The sequence below is a fragment of the Chelon labrosus genome, assembly GCF_963514085.1.
Source record: "Chelon labrosus genome assembly, chromosome: 14".
NCBI classification, from domain to species: Eukaryota; Metazoa; Chordata; class Actinopteri; order Mugiliformes; family Mugilidae; genus Chelon; species Chelon labrosus.
This window is the reverse complement of record NC_140347.1, coordinates 27,094,303-27,117,594: the sequence shown is the minus strand read 5'-3', so window position 1 is coordinate 27,117,594 and position 23,292 is coordinate 27,094,303. Positions and strand designations below refer to the sequence as shown.

At 41.9% G+C, this 23,292-nt stretch overlaps 2 protein-coding genes across 2 annotated transcripts; both read right to left on the bottom strand.

The window, feature by feature from the left end:
• Nucleotides 1-2,802: 2,802 nt before the first annotated feature.
• Nucleotides 2,803-16,818, bottom strand: sec63 (SEC63 homolog, protein translocation regulator). The gene is made up of 20 exons (XM_084560289.1): nt 16,462-16,818; nt 15,656-15,755; nt 14,210-14,324; nt 13,887-13,999; nt 13,742-13,803; nt 13,308-13,366; nt 13,117-13,167; nt 12,909-13,017; nt 12,662-12,756; nt 11,894-12,026; nt 11,140-11,232; nt 10,856-11,001; nt 10,604-10,751; nt 9,959-10,041; nt 9,688-9,756; nt 9,383-9,538; nt 9,086-9,268; nt 8,746-8,946; nt 7,445-7,549; nt 2,803-5,170 (listed from the first exon to the last, which is right to left on the bottom strand). The coding sequence occupies exons 1-20, from the start codon at nt 16,583-16,585 to the stop codon at nt 5,033-5,035; spliced, it is 2,283 nt and encodes a 760-aa protein (XP_084416415.1). The 5' UTR covers nt 16,586-16,818; the 3' UTR covers nt 2,803-5,032.
• Nucleotides 16,819-17,600: 782 nt separating this feature from the next.
• On the bottom strand, nt 17,601-19,750 carry iyd (iodotyrosine deiodinase; the record flags this gene model as incomplete). The annotated part of the gene is made up of 5 exons (XM_084559891.1): nt 17,601-18,039; nt 18,200-18,356; nt 18,472-18,631; nt 18,748-18,945; nt 19,558-19,750. The coding sequence occupies 5 exons, from the start codon at nt 19,748-19,750 to the stop codon at nt 17,857-17,859; spliced, it is 891 nt and encodes a 296-aa protein (XP_084416017.1). The 3' UTR covers nt 17,601-17,856.
• Nucleotides 19,751-23,292: the final 3,542 nt, after the last annotated feature.

The window sequence follows — 23,292 nt, the reverse complement described above, 5'->3', positions numbered from 1 at the left end:
TTAGTTTCATGTAGTGAAAGAACCCACAATGACCCACCTGTAACCTTCTCCTGATGACCTTCTTTTCTTTATTAAAAGACTTTCTCAAGAGGAGAGAGCCTCAAAACCAAACGTGTAAATTAATTTGTGGATTCTTTAGGTATTGTCTTTCAAAGAAAAGGTGTATTACCTTTAATTACGCTTTCACTGATATCAACAGCAATCTCTGGCCTTGGTTTTAGGTCTGGTGTCTCCACTGCTATCTTATTTATTTTGTTTTATCCCAGGTTCAGTCTGTTTATAAAAGAAAACAGCCTTTACTCTTTCTTTAAGTGAAGATAGAGTTCATCATGGGAGTTTTATGTTTCATTTTCACTGGGTATATATATATATTTTAAACCCACTGACTTTAAGACGAACGCTGAGCTGATGCAAAAGCTTTGCAATCAGCATGCCCATCACACCATACAGTACACATCCACACGCTGACACGTGGACTCATGCAAATTTTTCCCACGGTTGTTGGAGGGCCAGCAGTTAACTGTCAGTATAGCTATTCAAATCCACCGCGTGAGATTAGGCCCATGAAAAAAGCCATGTTCCAGGTTAAAATTTGAATTAAAATACAAAGCAAAACAGACATCACATATGGAGTTTCAAGGTGCACGTGAATTCAAAAATAAGCAGTTCAATGTGTCACAATCTGGTGGATAAAGAAGCACACAAGTCTAAGGATCATTAACAGTGAGCATATGGCATCTAACTACATAATCTCTGTTGACCTTGTAGGATAGAATACTACAATTGGCTAATTACTTTCATGCTCCAATGTGCAGTAATGTTAGAATGAAGATAACTCTAACTTCGTTTTTTGTGGAGGAGCCTGTGATGGGTTCTATTTACCTGTCTCCATGCGGCTGATTCATCGGCGGGAGTCCATCTCTCCACGGCGGGCTGGCTGAGCGCAGACAGCAGGGTGCACGGAGGAGCAAAAAAACAGCCGAAACACCAGGGGACCTTCGGACCGCACGAGCCCGGATTCCACCCCTGCATATGCGGCGGAGAGGCGAGCGAACACCGCGGGCTGGTCCGGAGTCGGCAGGGCGAGTTTTCCTAAAAAAACAAAAACAAAAACACACACACACACACACACTGTCCGAAGGGTTTCACAGTTAAGTTAGTTAAGCGTCCTTAAGTTGAGGAAAGGAAAAAAGAGTGAGGGCGAACCGTTAGCAGGGGGGTTGTTTAGGTGGATAATTTCCCTATCTGGTTTTAAAGCTGCGACTCGTTTACCTCCACCGGTGCAGGCAGAGAAAGATGACACGATAAAAGAAATAGGAGCAGTCCACCTGAAGAGGCTTGCCCTTCTTTTGATACACAAAAACATTTAATAATAATCAGGATTTGTTAGAAAGTTGAGTTGGATGCATTCGAGCTTATTGTGGACCTCATTAAATCTATTATATTCCCCTTTTTTTTTTTTAACATAATAAGTTTATGTGCTGCTTGCAACAGCATTATCTGAGCCTGATCACTGATTATGGTGGAAAAACTGGCATCACATTTGCAAAACTCACCGACAGGGAATTCCCACACCTGTTCAGGTGAGGAGGAAACAACTGGCCTTTGATGCTGAGACCCCATTTGCCTCCCTACATACACCGATCAGCCACAACATTAAAACCAATGAAGGGGATAGCATTAATAGTCTTGTTGCAATGCAATGTTCTGCTGAGAAATCTGGTCCTGGTGTTCATGTGGATGTTATTTAGACACGTACAGCCCACCTAAACGTTGTTGCTGACCAGGCAACCCCACCCCATAGCAATGACACTCCCTAATGGCAGCAGGCAGCCATAGGACTTCCACACCACACAAAAAAATGCTAAGGAACAACCAGTCCAGGCTGTTGACTCGCCTTCTAAACTACCCATACCCTGAAATGATCAAGTATCTGTGTGATGCTCTGGAACAAGGCTTATCCACAGGTCCCTAAGACTCCCCTACCAGCGCCCTGATGCCAGACACAGCAGGACACCCTCAGAAAGCCTATGTCCATTTCCCAATGTACCCAAACTTTGTGGGAGGCAAAAAGGAAGAACTAAACCATATCAGGCAGGTGGTTTTAAAGCTGTCCGATGAATGTATGATGAAGTTGAAAAGGTAATTTAAAGCCCACCTTTATGATATTGTGCCATTTGTGGGCCACATCTTGAAAAAGAAGAGGTGTGCATCATCTACACACAGACCACTTGGCACATGGTTTTCTAGTTTTTTATAACTACTCGACTACCTTTAGTCCCTCTTCAAACTATTTGTTTTCTTTGGCTAAAATGTGGATGTTGTTGTCCTCTAAAGAACATTCCTTGTCCTTCAGGTTTAGATGGACTGCTGAATCCTGACCCAAAGAGCTTGCTCTTCACCATTTGTAAATGCACGCCTCAACCCTTCTCTGAACAGGGGGATGGCGGTGGTCTGAGACGCCGACTATAAGCCAGCGGAGACTTAACAACTCCTTCCAAAAAGTTTCACCAGTCTTTAATGGACATTCCTCAGAGAACCAATAATTGTGAAATGAAAGACGACACCTCCAGGTTAAATCTTAACAAATTCCCTCAATTGCAGGCGTGTACTGGGTTGTTAACAGACGCTATAGTTGTTTCAGGTGTGGCACCACTCACACCCACAGTCTTTTAGAACTGAAGAAGCCATTTGGATCAGTGTCCTTTTATTCCTTTTGCCGTTTCACTGCAGATGTTCGATTAAGGACGGATTATCTAGATACGATGTCGAGAAAACACGATGACACCCCTCCTTTGTTTGGGTCTCACATGGCGTGCCCCATTTTTGTCACATTTAGAGCAATATTAAAGGACTCAACGGATCTCTACAGTACAATGGAAAGGAGATATTGCGAGGCAACTCATTTAAAAGTTTTTATTTGAAATGATTTTAAATACAAATAATATATTTTTCCATTTACAATGACAGTTCCTTTGTAAACAAAAGTGGCAGACAGATAGTCGTTGGGTAGTCAGTTGTCCAAACTGAGCCTGGTTCGGGTCTGTCGTGGGAGAGATGGCGTCGTATTTAACCTCACTGCAGTTTTTTTTTTTCTTCCACCCTGCATTAAATCACTGATGCTACATTCTATTGCAGAGCGATAAATACTCAGAATACAATATTACCTGTTAGCATACGCCTGCTTTGAACATAATTACAGAGGGGGGTTGGGGGAATAGTTTGCAAGTGTGTATGCTGTGTTAGGATGCCCACGAATATTCAAACTTTTATCTCTCTCACACCAACATGACACTCTAATATAAGCTGCAAAAACCAAACAAATGTAGTATGGATATTCAGATGAAAGACTACTCATTGCATTTAAAAACTGAAACTCATCATAAGGTGAGAGCCCGCAGAGCTCCGCAAGGAAGCTCAGTTTTCTTTCCTCTACAATCGTGTACATGTGTAAAAATCAAGGTTAGAATGCAACGAAAAGTATGTGTTACATCTGTAATAACTACATCTTAATGGAGGCAAAATGAAAAAGAACTTTAAATGAAACAGAGGTCCATCTGCTAAGCCAGAACTGTATTACTCAGAAAGAAAATGAAAAAAATCTTCCAGGAGATTCTGGTGGAAAATCTTTGGAGGGAAAAAAACAACAACACAAATTTCCATATGAAACTGCAGCAATCACAAAACTAAGCCTGTTCTGCTTTATCGGCTAAAGAGAAAAAGGTGCTGGACAGAATATGCTTAGTCTTAAAAGTGTTTTGTTCAAAGTATGTATGTCTCACATATAACTGCTGTATAACTAATTAGAGGCTTTGTGATGGCAAGATCAGTGATATGTACCAAGAGACTGACAGGCCATAGGTTAATATGAAGAGACTAAATTGGAAAAAAAAAGAAAACCATGGTAGATTTTTACGCAAAAAATATGCACTGGTGCATAGCACCCACTGAGTTGTATGTTGTGGTGTTTCAGCTGTATTCATAAGGCCTTTTCGGACATCGAGTATACACTGGAATGTGCTACAGTTGTAAAACAACAGAAAAAAGGATGAAGATAAAGCCACAAGTATGTCTGTCTATATATATCAGTATTTTAGCCCCTTAATAATGCAGCAGTACTCATACCTGCAATCAAACAAATCTTAACACTGCACGTTTTTTGTCGTTCCAGATCCACCTGCTCTAAACAAACAGCTGTCTCTTTCAGAGGAATACATATTAACCATGGGGGAAGAACAGGCGTCATTAACTGAACTGACTGGATATCTATCTCCTTCCACATACACCAAGTACAAGTACGTACGTAAGTGTGAACAGCTGGTGGAACAGCGACTGAAGAAAAAAAGTTTAAAAAAAACAAACAAACCCAAAAGACCAGACTAAATGTGCCCCCATGCGCTGAAAGAAGTAAATGCCTCGATGGTTGCGATCCCCCACAAAGAAGGCTAAAGCTCAAACTTCTGTAGTTTAAGTGTACAATAGAAAGTATCATTGGTGTGGAAAACATCGGTGCCGAGTGACTTGGAAAACGGGAGCAAGAGTGCAGAGATTGTGTGTTTCTGTTAACTTTGCGATGAGATCAGCTGTTACACATCCACTCTCCCCCCCTCAAGAAAAGAAGAAAAGAGCCCATATAATAATAGGTCCCCCAGTCCACAGTGTGTCCATCTTTCATACCTGTACAAAGACATACAAGGTTACACATCAGATGCACTCACATCCACTCACACACACGCTCACAGACGCACACACACGGGCCTGTTAGTATTCACAGATTTCTCTTCCGCCTGCGACGGAAAGTGAGCAAGTCTCTGTAGAAAAGAGAAAGAGAAGGGGGTGAGGAGGGGTAGGCTGACAGTCCATGACACTGTAAAGGTAAAATGGAGAAGGGCTCTGTGTGTATAAATTGTCCCCGCTGATGCTGTGTGTAGCTTGTGGCGGGCGCGGCTTCGCTGCTCCTCGTTGGCGGCTCTCGAGTGCTGTTGTGGGGTCGGGGGAGTGGATGGGTGGCTGAGCGTGTGCGTGTTTGCCTTCAGTCGTTGTCCTCGTCGTCCTCTTCGCTCTCCTCGATGCCGTCGCTGTCCTCCTGCTCCTCGTCCTCCTCTTCCGTGTCGGGGATGTCCCACTGCGGGTGGTTGTCCAACATGGCTTTGGCCTCGTGGACTTCCAGCTAGGAAAACACAAAGGACACACAAACGTGTGTTTTAGTGCAATGTTTTCAGATTTCTGCAGTGTTGCAATGCTAAACTAACTACAATCGACCCTTTGTTGGCCTTATGACCTCCCATGTTACTGTTGCTAGGTTACATACAGAAGACAAGTGTGGGTATAGTGGAGGAAATAAACACACATTAAAAGTGAAAACTGCCTTCATGTTATCTCTAGACTCTATTATTACTCTATTGAATAGTAACAATAACATAGGAAGTTGGGACTTGACAAAAGGTACAAGCCCTCTGGTTGGTGGTCTGTAGACCAATCAGAACAATGGGTCAACTGAAGAGCTTTACAAATGTGTGTGCACCATAGGCTGTATAGATATGGACAATGTATCGCCACTCCCTTGCATTGGCCAAACTGACGCTACTTTCCCGGGAATACGGGCAGCGCCATCTTGCACTTTTGGAGCCAGAGTCTGCGCAGTATAGTCCGAGTGGAGCCAGGCAGAGCCGCGATATCGATGACCCGCCCACACTTCCTCTAGACTCAGCGGCGTTTTTGTTTAATTAACACTGGGCTCTGCTCTAACTGCACCAGTTACAAAGAAATGTTGGATTATGCACTGTACTTGGTTTTCAAAAAATCTTTTTACAACTCTCACGGTCCCACAGGACCACTTTATGGAGTGGTTGGCATGGCAAATGGCAGTCGCCATTATGTCACATCCTGTCTCTAAAGCATCAAATAACTAAAACGAAACTTATCCATACAAATTGACACTTGAACATGTATCAACACTATATTAACTAACTAAAATTGACAGAGACCATCCTAGAAAAATAATTATTTGAGGAGTGTTTTAGTTTGGCCCAAGTCCCATCCACTAACATGGAGGGGGTGGAGCTTATGACCTATACTGCAGCCAGTCACCAGGGGGAGCTCTACTTGCTTTGACTTCATTTTTGAGAAGCAGTTCTGCCGTCCCTATTTGTACTGTCTACGGTGTGCATCAATTTATGGTGATAAAAATTCTAAGCACTCAGTAGAAGACTGGTATAAGAAGGTTTGATGAATACTACCTTTGCAGACTCTGACCCATATACTATATAACACTGAAGTGATTTATCAAGACATGGCAACCAGTCAAGGACGCTCGTCTTAACAATCCTTGAAGTAACTTGACATTGAAGCAATGTCAGCCTGGCAGCATGTGTGTAGTACGATAAGAAAAATAAATTGTGCAGTATCCACAGTGGACAGGAAGTGATAAATGACCTGTTAGTTTTACCAGGTCATATTTATACATTTTCACTTACAAATGCAACGAAATAGAGCTTGAAATTTGTGCTTTTCATTAATTTTTCCCAGTTGAGAGGCTCCATTAGCAATATTTCTTCAACCCGATTGAAGAGATTCCATCTTAACTGTTTATATGGACGCTAAATAACATGATGAAAAAAGATGTCTATGTGTACATGTCCAAAAACATATGACATAATGGACTTTTTTGACCTGCTATAAGTAGCTTTGCCCTGCACTAAGTGGTTTTGCCCACTGTGGAGCTGATATATCAGATTGCTGGTAATAAGATGATTTTTCCCCCAATTTTATAGACACAACCGAATCCATTCAACAGAAAAACATGACGAAGACAAGCCACGTTTATAACGTACTGCCGAGATTCATTCAGACTGCATTCATTTTCTTTAAATACTTGTTTGAACAACTTGTAAATTCTGCTGCCTCCCTATGGCCTCCCTAGGCTATTATTCTGATGATTAGTAAAACAAAATAAAACTAGTTAATGTGAAGTTAATGTCGACCTTTTGTTAATCCATTCAGTAGGAAAATGTTATAATTTAGGACTTTCTAGACTTGGTTCAAACCTTATCTGAATACCATCATTAAAAATAAAGTATTTAAGATGAATAGGTGAGTTATGAATTGTTCAATTCTTAATTAATCACAACAGCACCTAACCATAAGTGCACTCCAATGTCCGTCAGGTGCTGAAGATTAAAAGAAACACAATACAAATAATGATCTGTTTGGCTTGCAACAGATCCCATTATTCCAAACACCTTGGCACCAATAATCCTCATTGTTCAGCAAGCGTCTGCTACATTTTGGCCGTAGCCTGGTGGGGCGATTGTCCCCGCCACTTTGGCAGGACAAGAACCAGTTTACACCGATTTGGCTGTGGAAATGGCTCCATAAAATACTCCAGCCACGGGAAGACAATCCCCGTGAAATCCCACGAACACATATGGAGCTTTGTTGTTACCTTGAGTGGTTTGATCTGGTCCAGTCCCATGAAGGAATCAGAACGGAGGATGACAGAATATTGGTAGTTTCCTGTTTTGGAGGGGGCTGGGAACTTGAGCTCCACCTGGAAAATGACACCAACACACACACACACACACTAGTTAATTTCATTTACCTTTAGCTGACCAAGTTAAATTCTAATCACAGAAGCATGTTAATGTCAAATATCAATTGTCACAATATAAAGGAACACAATGGCTGTAATCAGTATTTCACATCTTCTTCTCTTCTCATGAAAAGAACTTACGCCAGCACCAAAAGGAGGACAAATATTTCTGGATATCACAAGCTTCCACAATCTGCTGTCACAGTGTGGTGGGTAATCACAAATGAACCACTGCATAATGATGGGATCCAACTGTAAATATTAGGCCGACATCACCTCAGGCTGTGATTACTATGTTGTGCAATTACATATGGCAAACATCTAATTACGGGCACAATGAGACTAATTATTATTCAGCGTGTGAGCAGAGAATAAGCTGTGAACATAGCGGCAATTTACTGGCCCGGCCTGTTGCTGAAAGGTGCCCTCGCTAAAAGCACAACTGCCACACACGCAGCTATGGTCAGTCACACGACACAAACAACAGAGGACGTAACAGACTCATGGATTTCTCGCCAATGACCCCGTCATGCACCGGGAGGGTCGCCCCTCGCCATTACATTCCTTCGGAGCGGGGACAGCTGCTCGTGCAGACTTTCACAGGCCTCATTAAGCTTTTACCTTGCCGTCTGTCCGTGCCGTTGCTGGTGAACACCGAGATCAGAGGTGCAAATTGTGCAAAATAAACACATACGCGCACTTCTCTGAACAAATAATGACACAAGTTCGATGGGTTGCCTAGCAACAGGATGTGCAAAGGGGCGACAGAAACGTGAGCACACACTAACTTATTAAGACCTTTCTATGCCCTCTATGGGTTTTTGTATAAGCCACAATATGGCCTCCAAGTTTTTTAATACAACACACACGCACAGTAACACACAAACTGTATTATTGGCACACGACAAAAAACACGCCGAAACATTCATGTTTTATTAAATGTTTCTGCTCATATTTTTATAGACTGAATATACAGTATTCAGGTCTGTTGGTTGGACAAAACAAGTCATCTGAAGATAAAAACTTTAAGGGGTTAAGGGAGATTTCTGACAAATGTATGTCTTTTTTATCAACAGAGATATTATATGTAAAAAGACTCACACTTTATTTTGCACCCAGCTGCCTCCTTACAAACATAGAAAGAACAATCTCACCTCTTCTGTGTCCTTTAGTGTGCAGACGAGGTAGGGCATGGAGACAAGGGTCTGATCTCGGCGATCGGCGATGTAGAGCCACCACCACTCCTGCTTCTCTTCAGGGAAGTAGAGACTGTAGACGGGGTGAGTCACCTTCGACTTGGTTTCTAGCAGCGCCCGCTTCCGCCGCTGGATGCTTTGCTGCAACGCCTCCCACTCCTGATGGGGCAAGAGTGGACAGTACACGATTAGTTCAGTGTTTCCTTTCATGTGCTTGACTTAAACACTGTGCGTGAAACGTCTATGAGGCTTAGTGAATGATATGTTCATCATGAAGTTGTCACTCAAGGTCACTGACCTCCTCATCATCGCCCACCATCTCATCAACTTCTGTGTCGCTTTGTTTGTCACTGTCTTCGTCTCTCTCGCTGGGAGAGTCCTTGTTGGCATCGCCTTCGTCTGACTCACTGCCTTTGTCTGAAACTTCATCCTCTTCCTCCTTCGCCGCTGTAGCAACTGTTGTTGATGCCGCAACCACTTCCTGCGACACAAACATTACAGATTTAGGACACAAGCATCATCACTTTTGAAATTGAGAATTAACGAAACCAAATGTGAATGGAAAAAAAAAAAAAAGGGAAGCGTGGACACTTACATTTCCTGCCACGTTGCCATTGGCCTGCTTGGTTTTGACAGGAGCAGGTGTGGCCTTCTTCTTGGTTAATTTTTTCTTCTTAGACTTGGCTGTCTTCTTCGCCCCTTTGCTTTTGTTCTGCCACACTTTGGTTTTGGCTTTACTTGCGTCTCCTTGCTTTATACCACAAAAGAAAAGGAGGTTAGGTAACCACTACAAGATTCTTTAAAGCATTTAACTTTTGTTCATGGCAAAATCTGACCCAAACAGTTGTGTTTTTGAACTGATTTGAGTTGACATGCTCCGTTTGTGTGCTTTATCCTTACTGGGTCCTCTGTAGGGGCTGCTTCCTCTCCTGGACATGGCGTTGTCTCCTGCTCCTTTTCAAACATATCCTAAACACACAATATACAGCGAATTATCTCCAAAAGATCTATTAACTCTATTATCTCCAGCCAAGCATACAGTCAACAGTGCACTCTAGTGGCCATGCATGGAAGTGCATGTACAGGGCAGCACCCTTACATTAAAACTAATAAACAACATATAGTATGTCAAACAAAATCTGTGTTAAGCCAAAATGCAATGCTTTCTTACCGCCATGCGTTTTCTTGTTAAGGTGACAGTTACTGTGACAATTGAGCCTGCTGTGATGTTATTGCTGTCTTCATCATCAAGGACTGCGAAGATAAAGAGAGACAGAAAGGCTTTCATTGTCTTTTACTTTTTCTCGCAACATGCCCTCAGTTCAACGGCACACATCTGCAGCCATGCGCAACTTCAGCAACAACTCAAGACTACCGTCTTTGTAAAGGGACAGCGGTATTTTTCTAAAGGTGCAGTGCAACAATTTTTTAAGGTTTTAACACTGTAGAAACAAGAAATATGACTTAGGGTACTAAAACTCGGACAAACACAAATAGACTCACAATTAATTAACAACTGGGTAATAGGTTTAATAGTAATGGATTGTCAGTTTACACAATCAGTCATATTTTCAACTGCGTACATGTAGAAAGGAATCTGTGACTAAAAAAGTGCCATATTAAAAGCAGCCTTCAGTTTGTTTATCAGTCCATCTGAATTTAAATCAGACATCAAACTAAAGTGATACTTTATCTCTTCAGCTAAACTGAGTAATATGAAGCCTTTTAGTTATATATATTGAGGTGTTGAAGCTGGCGTGTGTCTTCTGGTGGTCAAACAAAGTGTGTTCGAGTGTGTGTGTCTTTTAGGACTGACCCTGCAGTTTGGTATCCATAGTGATGTGAGGGAAGCTGCCCAGCACAGCCATGACCTCGTCATACTTCTCCTCCCCCAGGAAACGCAGCATGCTGCGTCTGTCAGAGTCCTTAAGGCTCACCAGGTCCTGGAGGCTTCGGACCTTATACTGGAGAGGAGAGGCGGCGGATGACAGTAAGAGAACATATCAGCTTCATCTTTTTCTGTAGCAGTATATCGTTTGTGTGTGTGTGTATGTGTGTGCACAGGTACCTTCTTAGAGATGCAGTAGCGGAGGTGCTCCTCCTCAAAGTGAGGCAGCTGCAGCAGTGGCGACTTTGACTCCTGCAGACCCTGCACTATCATCTGGGTCAGCTTCATACAGTTCTCTATGGTTACCAGCCGAGGAGCGTGGAATCCTGCACAGAGGAATTCAAGTGTATAAAATCATACAAATGCATCATACCGATGACAGTATTAACAATATTTCACAGATCAGCTGTTGTATTACTCTTTTCATCGTGGCTCAAAGAAACAATATGTATAAGTATACGCACCTCCTCTGCTGTTAGCCATCATGTTAAGCTGACAGCCCACATTGATCATCTCCTGGAGGAGAGCTGGACACTTCCTCACCACAAACCTCTGATCTGAAAGAGAAACATACACAACAATGATGACCTCTATCGTGTTTCTTAAGAAGATTAGTCCAATGTGAAATATTTTCAAAGCACTAATACAGAGATCCTCTTTGATTATTGACCTTCATGTCATTGCAGTAGATTAAACGTTTCCTAGATCTAGACTTCAGATGGACTACGGAGCCATAATCATCTGATGGATGATTCAAATACCAGTTAGAGTTTAGTCATTATTTAGTTGTATACACTTTTATAAAAGTCAAAACACTGAAAAATAACACAGATGTGTTTTCACAGAGGAAAGACTTCCAAAAGCTTGAGTTAGCAGAGTAGGTAAACCCCTGCACGAGTGTAGCAATGCAGCAGGGTCAGGCTGTGTGTATTCATAATTAACTCATATCCAAACAACTTGTGTACATGCTTTGTTTCTCATTTTTTGGAACTAAATAACTGCTTCCTGCCCTCTTCTGATGCTTTGAAGGCATGCTAACAAATACAGCACATCATGTTAAAATACAAACCAATGCGAATACATCTGACACTGGGGAAAGGAGATAAACTAGAATCTTTATTATCCTTTATTTAAGATACATGTCACCTTTATCTCCCCTTTATGCCTTTATCATATTTAGAATTGACAATATGACTTCAACCTCAGACTGTGTCCTACCTTCCTCCAGCTCCTCTGACACATCCATGCGAGCCAGGTGAGAAAGCACTAAGACCCTGGCCTTCAAACTGTATGGATAGCAGAACGGAGGCTCCTTCTTCTTCACATTAATATTTCCCAATTCGCGGATCAACTGCAAGAAAGACGGAAGTATGAGTTCAGCAAATTTTTCACCAAGTTTCTGAGTGGACAGATGTAGCAGTAAAACACATTCTTCTACAGACACGGCTGATTTATGAGTTGTTTGTAGCCATGATGCTGCTGACCCTAGCGCTGACTGGGGGTAGCTGAGCATACAGATGGTCCACAAATGTGCCAAAATAGCCATTTTGGAGAGCTTACCTAAAGAGGCCCTTACCAACAGCTAATGTTGCTGTGTTCTATCTTCATCTTCTCTGACCCACTAACATAAAATCCTATTCTTACACGTACTGCAGTAAACCTGAAAGGGCCGCCTTTACTATAAGACAAAGAATTGCACAAATAAACCCTGTAGTTGCTCAGATGCATTTGTTTTGGGCAGGACTCTGAGAAAGGGGCCTATGGTTAGCAGGTCCTGAGATTTCCTGAATGATCCTGTAATATGATTTGCTGCAGGACAACAGAAGAATAGTCTTTATTGGTAACTAATCTCTATCCCGTGGATTAATGGTTTCTTAGGAAAACAGGATCAGAGTTAAAGGTTTTCAAATCCGCAATAAAATATTGTTCAAAGAAACAGAGAGACTCCACACACAGATGCACATGCTTCAACGCTGTCGTTTTTACCTGTGGAACTTCAATGTTGTCCGTTGGTCTTATGGTGGCTTCTTTATTGCTGCGAGGGTCAAACTCAAATGCTGCCGTCAACACCATGCCTAACCCTGGGGGGGGGCACAGTCAGTCACAATCAGAATTAGTCAAAATAAATAATTCTAAAACTTTCCACCAAATCATTTTAAATACATACAACAGAATGCCAACAGTAAAGCAAAAACACGTGCACTTTACTGCAGCTAGCGAGGGAGTAACTCACGCTTCATGTTCATGTTAGGCGTCTTGTACATGAAATGCATGAAGAGTTGCGTGGTGTTGATGAGGATCTGATCTCCGCTGTATCGGATTGAGCGGTACCACCATGTGCCCTAAAGTACCGGTGGAAGAAGACCAAAGGTCAAAAAGACACACCCTCAGTTTGAGGTTTTATGGAACCCAATTTGAAATCATGGCAAAAATAAACATACCACAACAACAGGAAGGATGACCATAAAGGCCAGACCGTACACCAACAGCACCTAAAAGAAAAACAAATACATTTAAAATTGAACCTATAACAGTGTGAATAGTGTTGTAACACTGGGTTCAACATTAATCATGTTGGCTTTTTAAATACAAAACCACACAAAGCAAATGAAACATATTGATGAAAATATACCAGCATAGAGTTCTTCTGGTCAACAATCCAGGCAGGCAGCGCAATGCCAAAGCTGGTTGCTAAAAAGAGAGACAAAGGAGGCATTGGATAAGAGGAACAAGATTTCCTTTTTAGATAGTTTAGGCAATCCTCATGCAAAATTTCTGGACCATATGGAAGTTCATGCACACCACTTAACACCATGGGGAAGACTTCTACTTCTTTCTAATCAGATTCATTCAGCCATCAAAATCTAAATAATTTTGGCACCTTGTTAAAATGCACTATGAAGACCTAGAGCAAAGTCTGTGTCAAAGCCATAGATGGACATTTTTTCAGTTAATCTTGTTTAGTTGAACAAGAGGCTGACACAGAGGCATCACCACAGAAGGTGTGTCACCGGGTAAAAATGCAAAATCCATCTGTGCACACGGAAGAGCAAGCGCTTCGCTTACCTGTTGGACCATCCGGGTTGCCGTATGTTTCCCAGTTCTGTCGCGACTGTTCATTTGTCAAACTGCAGGTAAGGACAAAAAAGTAAATCAGTCTATCTGTGAATCAATCCGGCTGGACTGAAGTCGAAACCAAACTGAAACTCACGCAGCGTAAGCTTTGGCAATTCTCATGAACGTTGTCTCATCTCCACCTTTGTCAGGGTGGAACTTGAGCGACAGCACACGGTATTGCTTCTTGATTTCTGCTAGCGATGCACCCTGGAGACAGAAGCACAGTCACACAACTTATCACAGCTGTCAAGTAACAGAAACAATCCGGTTGAGCTTAATAAATAAGAGTCACAGAAGTTACAGAATAAACGTGTTTTTAGTCAGTCAAAATATGGATCTAATATCTAATACCTAAAACTATTCAGTATTTCAGTAACTCTGTAGAAGACTCAAACTATTTGTTGTGTGTGTGTTTACCTGGTCCAAGTTGAGGACTTCGTATGGATTATACTCCTGGTACTCTCTGTCCAGCTTGGACACCTTGTACGCTAGCAGCAGGAACACAGCCCATCCAAACAACAAGGCTGCCTTCCTGAAAATGTTAACACACAAAGAGGACAAAAAAATAAACTTCACACATTAACGTCTGTGTTAAGACAACATCATGCATGTCTTGTTCTCACACTATTCTGAAAAACCAAACTTGCGATTTATACCAGCTTTAAGCATTTGTAATTTAAAGAGAAAAAAAAAAAGACTAGAGCTTGCTTTAGTCTTTTTTTTTTTTTTTTTTTTTTTTTTAATTACAAATGCAAGCTCATCTTAATCTATTGCAGAAAAGCAGAAGGGCGAGCCAGGGTTCTGACACTGTTGTTGTTTGGTATTTTCTGCATGGTGGTTGAACTTGTTTCCATGACAATGCCCAAAGCCTGTGGCAGGCTCTGCAGCATCAGTTGCCATGACGACAGCTAACTAGCCCGAGTTGTATTGAGTTGCTCAACCAGAAAAATACATGATAGATTCCTGTAATAAACACCTTCGCTATGATACAGTCGTACGGAGTTAAGCAATGATTCTGAGAAGAGAAGACGGCTGAATCATTTTGATTCAATCACCCCCAGTGTGCACGCTGTGTGCTTCCAGCAGCGTCAGTCACGAACGCAGCCATGTTAGTAGAGAATTTATAAATGACGGTTGTTAAATTCTGAGGATAAACACAGGATGCACGTCTGGTGATGTGGGAGTATGAAGTCAAACAGCAGGGAAGCTGATGAACCACACAGGGCGAATAAACAGCAATGAGAAAACAGGGTGATGTTAAGAGAAGCTAAATGTTTACAGCATGACTGAGAGGTTTACACATAAAAACAACGTGAGCTGGACCAGAGAGCGTCCTTCCACAGAAACGTAGATGCTTGAGTCTGCCTACACACTGCCTCATCTTCACGCGAGAGTGACAACATCTCTGCCCAGCTGGAAACACACACCGAGTGAGCCCATAACGGCTCGACTGATGGGAGGATGACTGAGCTTTCTCAGCGCAAACAGCTGAAGAAAGGCGCACACACACACACAAACCTGACGTGACAAAGGAGAAGGAAGCACACGGCCACGGAAACAAGCTTGTTATTACATTGCAGGGAAAGTCATCTGTCAGGATATAATCCAATAGAAACTGCACTTTCATTAGAAGGAACACTCATAACTAAAATAATACATAATGCAGCAGTCTAATCAGCTTATGTTAGGTGTGTGTTGGAGATCAACTTTCAGATAGGTAATCAGATGCTTTGGAGTAATTTCTTGTAAAGTCATCTGACAGCCATGAGTCGACACAAGCGTTCGCCCTTCTTGAATGTTTTCAAAACAGCAAGAAAAAAAAAAAAAAAAAAAGAAAAAAAGGACACATATCACCAGACTCACTTTAGTGTTGGGACAATGCTCTGCTGTGACTTCATCAGCCGGAGCCGGTACCAAAGGCACCTGCCGTGAACCCTCCGCAGGCTCTTCAGACGAAGTTGTTCTGGTGGGAGGACGAACCGAGAGAGGTTACTGACACATCAGCACTGTCAAGGGAGTCACATTTAAAACTCATAATGCGACATTTATCTAGGCAGGGCCGGTGCTGACTGACTCAAACAAGCCAGCTCAAGGGGAAATAGATTTAGCTCAATTTAACCACCGACCTATAGTGAGCTGTTATTCAGTTAGGCCCAGTGGAGCAGGTAAGCAAAGTTTGCTAGCCTAAGTTACATAAGTGTCTGCTCCGTATGTTGACAAACAGGTAGCTGCACAGAGATGAGGACATATGGTCAATAGAGACACAAAGGTATGCTTGAGGACTTGTGAGAATGGCTTCTTGGTGCTGGAGCTCTCAGCTTCATGTTTTACCACGGAAGCGGGCAATACCGGCTAAATATGTCACGTTTGGACAGACGGAAAACCAATGGGCTGCCAGTTAATAAAGCAAGAGAAAGAGATACCGCTGGCAGACCTGTACTCAGCTATAAACAGTGATACAGACGTGGGCATCACCTCTGCAACGCTTGCTAGCTTACATTTACAAGTTGTTGTGTCACCGGGTTTGGGCCGTGCACCCGGACCCAGACGCAAACTAAGAGAATACCAGCTGGAGAGCTTTGACATGGCAAAATACTGCCCTGATAGTGTTACACTAGCTAACACTGTTACTTAGCTAACTTAGCACTAAGCCAGACATCAGGCCTTACCAGCATTCTGATCCCGGGGCCAGAGGTAATATGTGGCTGGGATCACAATAAGTCCGACGAAGGACGTTAGGAAATAGAAGAACGTATTGCCGCTGTCATCGTACTGGAACTGTTGTCCGGCCATTTCGTAGCGGCGCTTGGGTCGCCCTTCTTCTCCACCGCTGCGCTTTCCCCTTCTAGCCCAATGTGTGAGACCTGAGAGACCTAGCCAGCTAGCATCCAGCCAAAATTCTCGAGGTATACGTGGTCGCTAAATGTGGTCTCTTCTTCTGCGCGAGTCACCGGAGGCGCTACTGACCCCTAGCGGTAGAACGGGAGTAGGACAGGTGCGCTGAGCGTAAATTGCGTTTTGAGGTTGATTTTAAGCACTCAAATAAATGTGATTTTACACTAAACTTAACGGTTAAGGAAGTGTCAGGTCATCTTCTACAAATGTTGCACATGGGACACTAGTAAAATAATTTTTGGTGGTGTAAGGAGAAAAATCCCACAAAAATCCCAGCATGAGGAAGTAAGCAACACAAAAATGATTTTTCAGGCTTCAGTCATGATTTTGCATAAAAAAGCGATTATATTTTGTATAGTGGATATATGCTTAGGCAAAAATACATCAAATCCTGAAACCTTCCTCTGATAATCACTGTTGTTATGCTGCTCAAGTGGTGGCACACGCAATACACATAACCTTCTTCTTGTTAGTCAAGATAATTAACATGCCTGGATATAAAACAGGTTTTAATGCATGCTCAAACACAATAACACATACTACAGTCAGTCTCATAATTTAATGTTCAAGGTCATCACATTAGTAAGCTCAGTTATTTCACAAAAAAACAAATTACCCAAGCACGTTAGAGCAGATGACCTTTGTGCTTGTTTGATTAACAGCTGTACTTCTGGCCTTTATCTTGGACTGCCAGTGGGATTCTCAAGGTTTATTCACTTCTTTCTCTAAATATGTAGGGAGTTCTACATGGAAGAACTTCTCAGTGTTCCCAGTTTCTTTTCCCATTTCTTAATTGTGTGCAAGCCATAGCAGAATTAAACTATGGGACTAATTTGCCTTCATATATAATAAAAGTAAAGAGCATATAAATAAGAGTACACTTGTCAGTAAATAGTTTAGTTTGAAGGCTATGAATAGATTAATGTCACTTTTTCTTGACTTTCTTACTTAGTTACACACTTGAACAAAACTCAAAGGGTACATTGCCTTTTTTTTCTTCAAAACATAGCTTTATTGCATAACAATAGCTGTAGATTCTTTACCTCATACAGTATACGTACAGTGAAAGCATACCATTATATTTCAGCTGCAGGCAAAGACTCCGATGAAGAAATAAAAAAAGGATATTTGCTTTTTGCCTTTCATGTTCTCGGCCAACTTGCTGACTCTCACATCTGCACCATAATATCATCCAGATGTTTGCGCTTCAAGTCAGGCACGGTTGCGTCTGAGGCAGGATAACCTACAGGGAGCAGCATCAGCAGCTTCTCGTTGGCCGGACGTTTGAGGAGGAGCCTGAGCTGTGGGCCGCAGTTGAGGGGCGTCGATGTGACGGTGACAAGACCCACGTTCTGATAAAACAAATGAATGAACAAATGAAGTCCTGCTGTTTTTTCAAACACATTCCTGCAGTTTACTAGACAAGTGAAATACTACCTAGTTTATCACTTGTAGCATGCATCTAAGGGGTTAGAACGAGCATAGATTTCAAGGTGTCAGGTTATGCTTTACCTGTAATGCAGCCAGCAGGATCCCACAGGATATGGAGACACTGATTTCATTGTAGTAGTGTGTTCTTTTCTTGCCACTTGGTAGAATCCCATAGGTCTGTTTAAAGATAAGTATCAGGTATGGAGCGACATCTAAGTACTCCTTAATCCAATTTGTCCTGCAAGAGAAATGAAGTTGTGAGAAAGAGGACAGATTCTGGATATGAGTTTTCTTTGGACATAAAGACTACAGTGGGTTGAGAAACATGAGTCTAGTGTTCTAGAGTGCTTCACCTGAACTTGGCTAAGTCATGGACCCACTTATCCCCCATCCTCTGGCGGTAGTTCATCTCCTCTTCTTCTTCCACTATCAGTCTGATCTGGTGCTTCGTCTCCGGATCTGAGACCACGACAAACGTCCAGGGCTCTGTGTGCGCTCCACTTGGTGCTGTGCCTGCTCAGAAGAAGAGAGAGAAAAGGGATTACAAAAGTCATGCTCTTTGCTCATGGGCTGTATGGTATCTGCATTAGAAAATTTGAGTGTGTTTTATATTTGATAATGTTTCATGCCTGCCGTGCGGATGACATTGTCGATGACTTCTCGCGGGACTGGCTCCGAGCTGATGAATCGCACAGACCTCCGCTGGTTCATCACAGTATAAAAGTCTTTGGATCTCTCCAGCATTTTGTCCTCAGCGTAACGCGGTGGTGAGTAGGGAACATGTGCAAGGCTCTCCTCATCGTGGCTGTCCACCCACTCATCATCATCTAAAATGACAAAAAGCAGTGAAAGTTTTCTGATACTCAGCTGTAACACTACAGAGCGCAAGAGATATGAAACACGCCAGCTACTTCTCCCCATGAATAAACACCGAACATTAAAACCACTGACAGGAGAACTAAATAACATTGACCATCTTGTGAAAATACAGTGTTCTGCTGGGAAACTTGGAAGTGTTGGAAACTAAAGTACATTCATTCAAGTACTGTACCTAAGAAAAGTTTGGAGGTATATTAAACCACCTTTTTTGTCTTTTGCAACTTTTCCCTCTAAGCTACTAAAAATCCATAAACTGAGAATAAATTTGGGAATTGGAACTTTTCATCTTTCTTCTTTGGTTCATCTTGTTCCCATCGATCATGTTATGATCCTTCAGATTTTTCTGCTGTCCCTGTTCATAAAACTGTAAGCAGCAGCCTATAAGGTAGTTCAAACTAGCTCCACCAGCAGCAGCTTCAACAGATAGCTTCAGTGTTACAGTGTCTTAATGCTTTTTCCTACACTGCCTGCAGTGTGCTTACGTTTGCTTCCTTACTGGCTCCACATGCATGTAAATAAGTTCTGCCTGGCCGAATAAAAAGTTTGTGCTCAGCTCTCACCGCCTTCTTTTGCTGTGTTCTCTGTATCATCCTGTAAGTCCTGGTCCACCCATGGTCTGAAGTCCCCTTTTGGCGCCCCTTTACTTTTGTCCGGAGGCGTTGAGGTGGTCTCCCGTGATTTCACCAGCATGAAACCAATCACCAGACACAGAATAACTGCCAGAAAAGGAGTGAGGACGGAGAGGAGTGCCATGACAGCCAGAGCAAAGAGAAGAGGACACGGCACTTGTGGGTTTGTGAACCTCAGCTGAGTACAGGCTTGATGTTATGAAACGCTTGTACCGTTATCTGGGTTGGTCCTTTGTGCTGAGTCAGAGCTCCTTTCTCGGAAATAGCCCATCAGCTTGCAGCGTTGTTCAGACACAACCTACGGCGAATGGACCTGCTCATTTAAATGTTGTTATTTTAGATCCAGGTCTGATCTTGTGTCAGTGAGTGACTGATGCTTAAAAACAGGGGCCTGGTCAAAATAAGGGCCACCAGGTTGTTCACCAATATAAGAGAGTCCTTATTACAAAGTCCTTCCATAAAGTTAATGTTCTACTTCCTCTGTGGGTCTCAGACATATGGTTAAGTTGAAGGTTCACTGTCTGAAATACATAACAATGTGTCTGTCAGCCTCACCAATTCATGTTTTTCAGAAATTGGGGGGGGGGGGGGACATGTCCCATGGGATCTGCACCCATGGGACTGAGGTGACTTTCTTTAACTCATCTGTCTTAATTCTCACTGTCTCCTTTTAAGATGCTCTCTGCTGCACTGTGGAGAAACTCAGACCATCATTATATCATTATATTAAACGGAGCTCTTTGTTTTAAACAAGAATTTGATATTTGCAGATAATGTCTGAAGAGAAAAAGAAAATAAATACAGTAACAATATAAATCCACTGTAAACTACCGGCCAAAAACCAAACAGCGGCCTCTCTTCTCTCTTCTCTCTACTGCCATCAGGTCGGCGTTTCCGACCTGATGGATTGTTTCATGCCTGAGGACAAAGACTGAGAGGCTATCCACATGCCATCTACCTGCTCAACTCTGAGCCTTAACCGGACTTAAATGCCATTGCACCACTGCACTTTACTCACGTAGCTGCTTTCCATACTGTAAATGTGTGTATATATACGAGCTACCCCCCTCTAAGTTTACACTTGAGTTTATAGTCTATATTTTATTCTATATTACAGTCTATATTTTATTCTATATTACAGTCTATATTTTATTTTTCTCGGTTTACATTTACACTTATATTGTTTACCTTGTGTGTTATGTGCAATTCTACTGTTTTACTGTAGTACTTTTTTTTTACTACTGGCTGCAGGTACAAAAATACATTTCACTGTGCATTATACTATGTATCTTATCTTATCTTCTATCCTCTCACTCTTGTTCTCCTTGTTTTCTGCTGTTTCCACAAGTTGCTGCCACTACTGTGTTTTTCAGGTGTTTTGTCATTTGTAGTTAAATCAGTTATTTTTTTCCAGGTTGTTCTCAATGAGGCCTGTCCTCCTGTCTCCACATGTGAGGACTCCACCTACCAGAGCCTCAGTCCAGCCAGCAGGGACCAGGACCAAACCTACTGTACACTCACAGAGATAAAACACAGATGATCCTGTCTGCATTCAGAGCTGGATTTTATAGCGTGCCGATACTGTTTTTATATTTCTTTTATTTTTTGTTAAAAAGAAAGTTGTTCTCATGATTCCATTTATGGTCTAATATCTTCCCGGTTAACTCAAAAGCGCCACCTGGTGGTAATGCAGTGAGTTGTATGTTAGGGAGCTCCACAAAGAGACAATAACCTTAACAGCACTTAGTTAAGCTTGAAGAATACAAAGGTTTAGAAAACATGTATATGCTCAGAGAAGTCTGTATATGCTCAGAGAAATTAAAATTAGTTTTAGGATAAATAAATTAGGCTCATTGACTTATCATAGCAGAAGAGATGGGGTGTTGAGTGTGTGTGTTATGGAAATTGTTATTTAATAAAGATTGAGAATTCACCAAAGATTGTCTGTGTAGTTTTATTCTTGTAAGAAGACTGAAGCTCAGCATGTGTAACAGAGTACAGTCTGCAGAAGTTCTCTGCCAAGCACAGAGAAGGAACCAGCTTTAAAGTCACATATCAGTTAAACAGATAGAAATCATCAGACTCCATCATTTAGGAAAGTGAAACGTCAGAGATGTGTTTAGATATGTGGTGAAATCCAAATATGTGTGCGATCCTCCTGCACACCGTGTCCCTCAGTATGATATGATTTCATAATGACCTTGTTTGTGTTAAATAATTAAGTTTATACTAAAGTCAAGGTAAATAGATTTACTACTGACTCTTGACTGATGGGTAATGTAGTGAGACTTCACGCTGTCAGTGTTAAAATTACTTTGGATTTAAAATTGCTCATAAACCATAAACTTCATAAACACTGAAATCTGGATTAGAAACGCACACATATTAGATATAAAGGGGAGGAGAGTAGAGTGTGTCTTGTGTTCAGAGGAGTGACCATATCTTTAAGAGAAGTGGGACGTTCCTGGTTTAACAGTGAAGAGGATGTAGAGTTATTGGTAAACCATCAGAGCCTCAATATGAAAGTCTGTCACACTCTGATCTGCTTCATCTTCCTCAATGAGTACTTTCACTAAGAAATATTTCTCTGTAAATATCAGATATTCTCCTGCCTTTGTTTTTTAGGCTTTAAAGTTGCAGTTTGTTGTATTTAGACCGTGGGAAAAATACACAGTTATTTTTTTTGCTTTTGTGGTTTTTCTTAGTAACACAAGAAACAGCAAACATGAGACGGCGTCTAGGCATAAATGTGAAGGAGGAAACATTCTCATTGAAACAACTAATGACACAGCTCAGAGAGACAGATACAGCATTAAATATATAAATAGAGGTCGTCTATCAGATGGCATTCTGTATGTGAGGATCACACAGCTGAAAATGTCTGACTCAGGACAGTACAGATGTTATTTGGACAGATCTATGCTTCCAGATTCGTCTGAGGACTTTGAGATCATTGTCACAGAAGGTGAGTTTCCACTGAAAGTCATGAAAATGTTCCTTCATGTCTGTTTCACTGAACATATCTGTCTGAAGAAACAGTTTCATCTGATGTTAATGAAACAAACAGTTCACCTCCTGCTCCATGCTGTGTTGTTATAAATCCAACAGTTTGACTGTTTGCAGATGATTGAATCATTACATTTTCTCAAGCACCCTGTAACATCAGGAGGAAATCACTCACCGGGATTTATTTGTCTCCATTTCTGATTGTTTCATTGTTCACAGCTTCACAACCAACACTGACTCTTGGTCAGTTTTCAACAACAGTGTATCTCTCATCATCCCTCACTACAACAACACAGACTGTAATGTCCACACACCTTCATCATCCTCCTCTGAAGCCACCAACCTTCCTGAAACATCACGCGCAGGTTTATTGAACTGTTCTTCTATCACTAAATGTAACGTTCATCAGCTCAGTGTCATCAACAGTTATGTTACACTCTTCTTCTTCCTCGTTCTTCTCTTGTCTCTCAACCACGTTCCCTCTTGGTTGTGGTTGTATGTGTTCCTGTGGTGGTGATAGTTTTACTGTTACCTGTTGTTCTGCTGCTCATCTACAAAAGGGCAGAGGACTCTGTTTGTGAGTGACCTTCCAAACATATCTGCACCATTAAGAATCATTTAGACAGAGAGAAAATACTTCAGGGCGGCACAGTGGTGAGG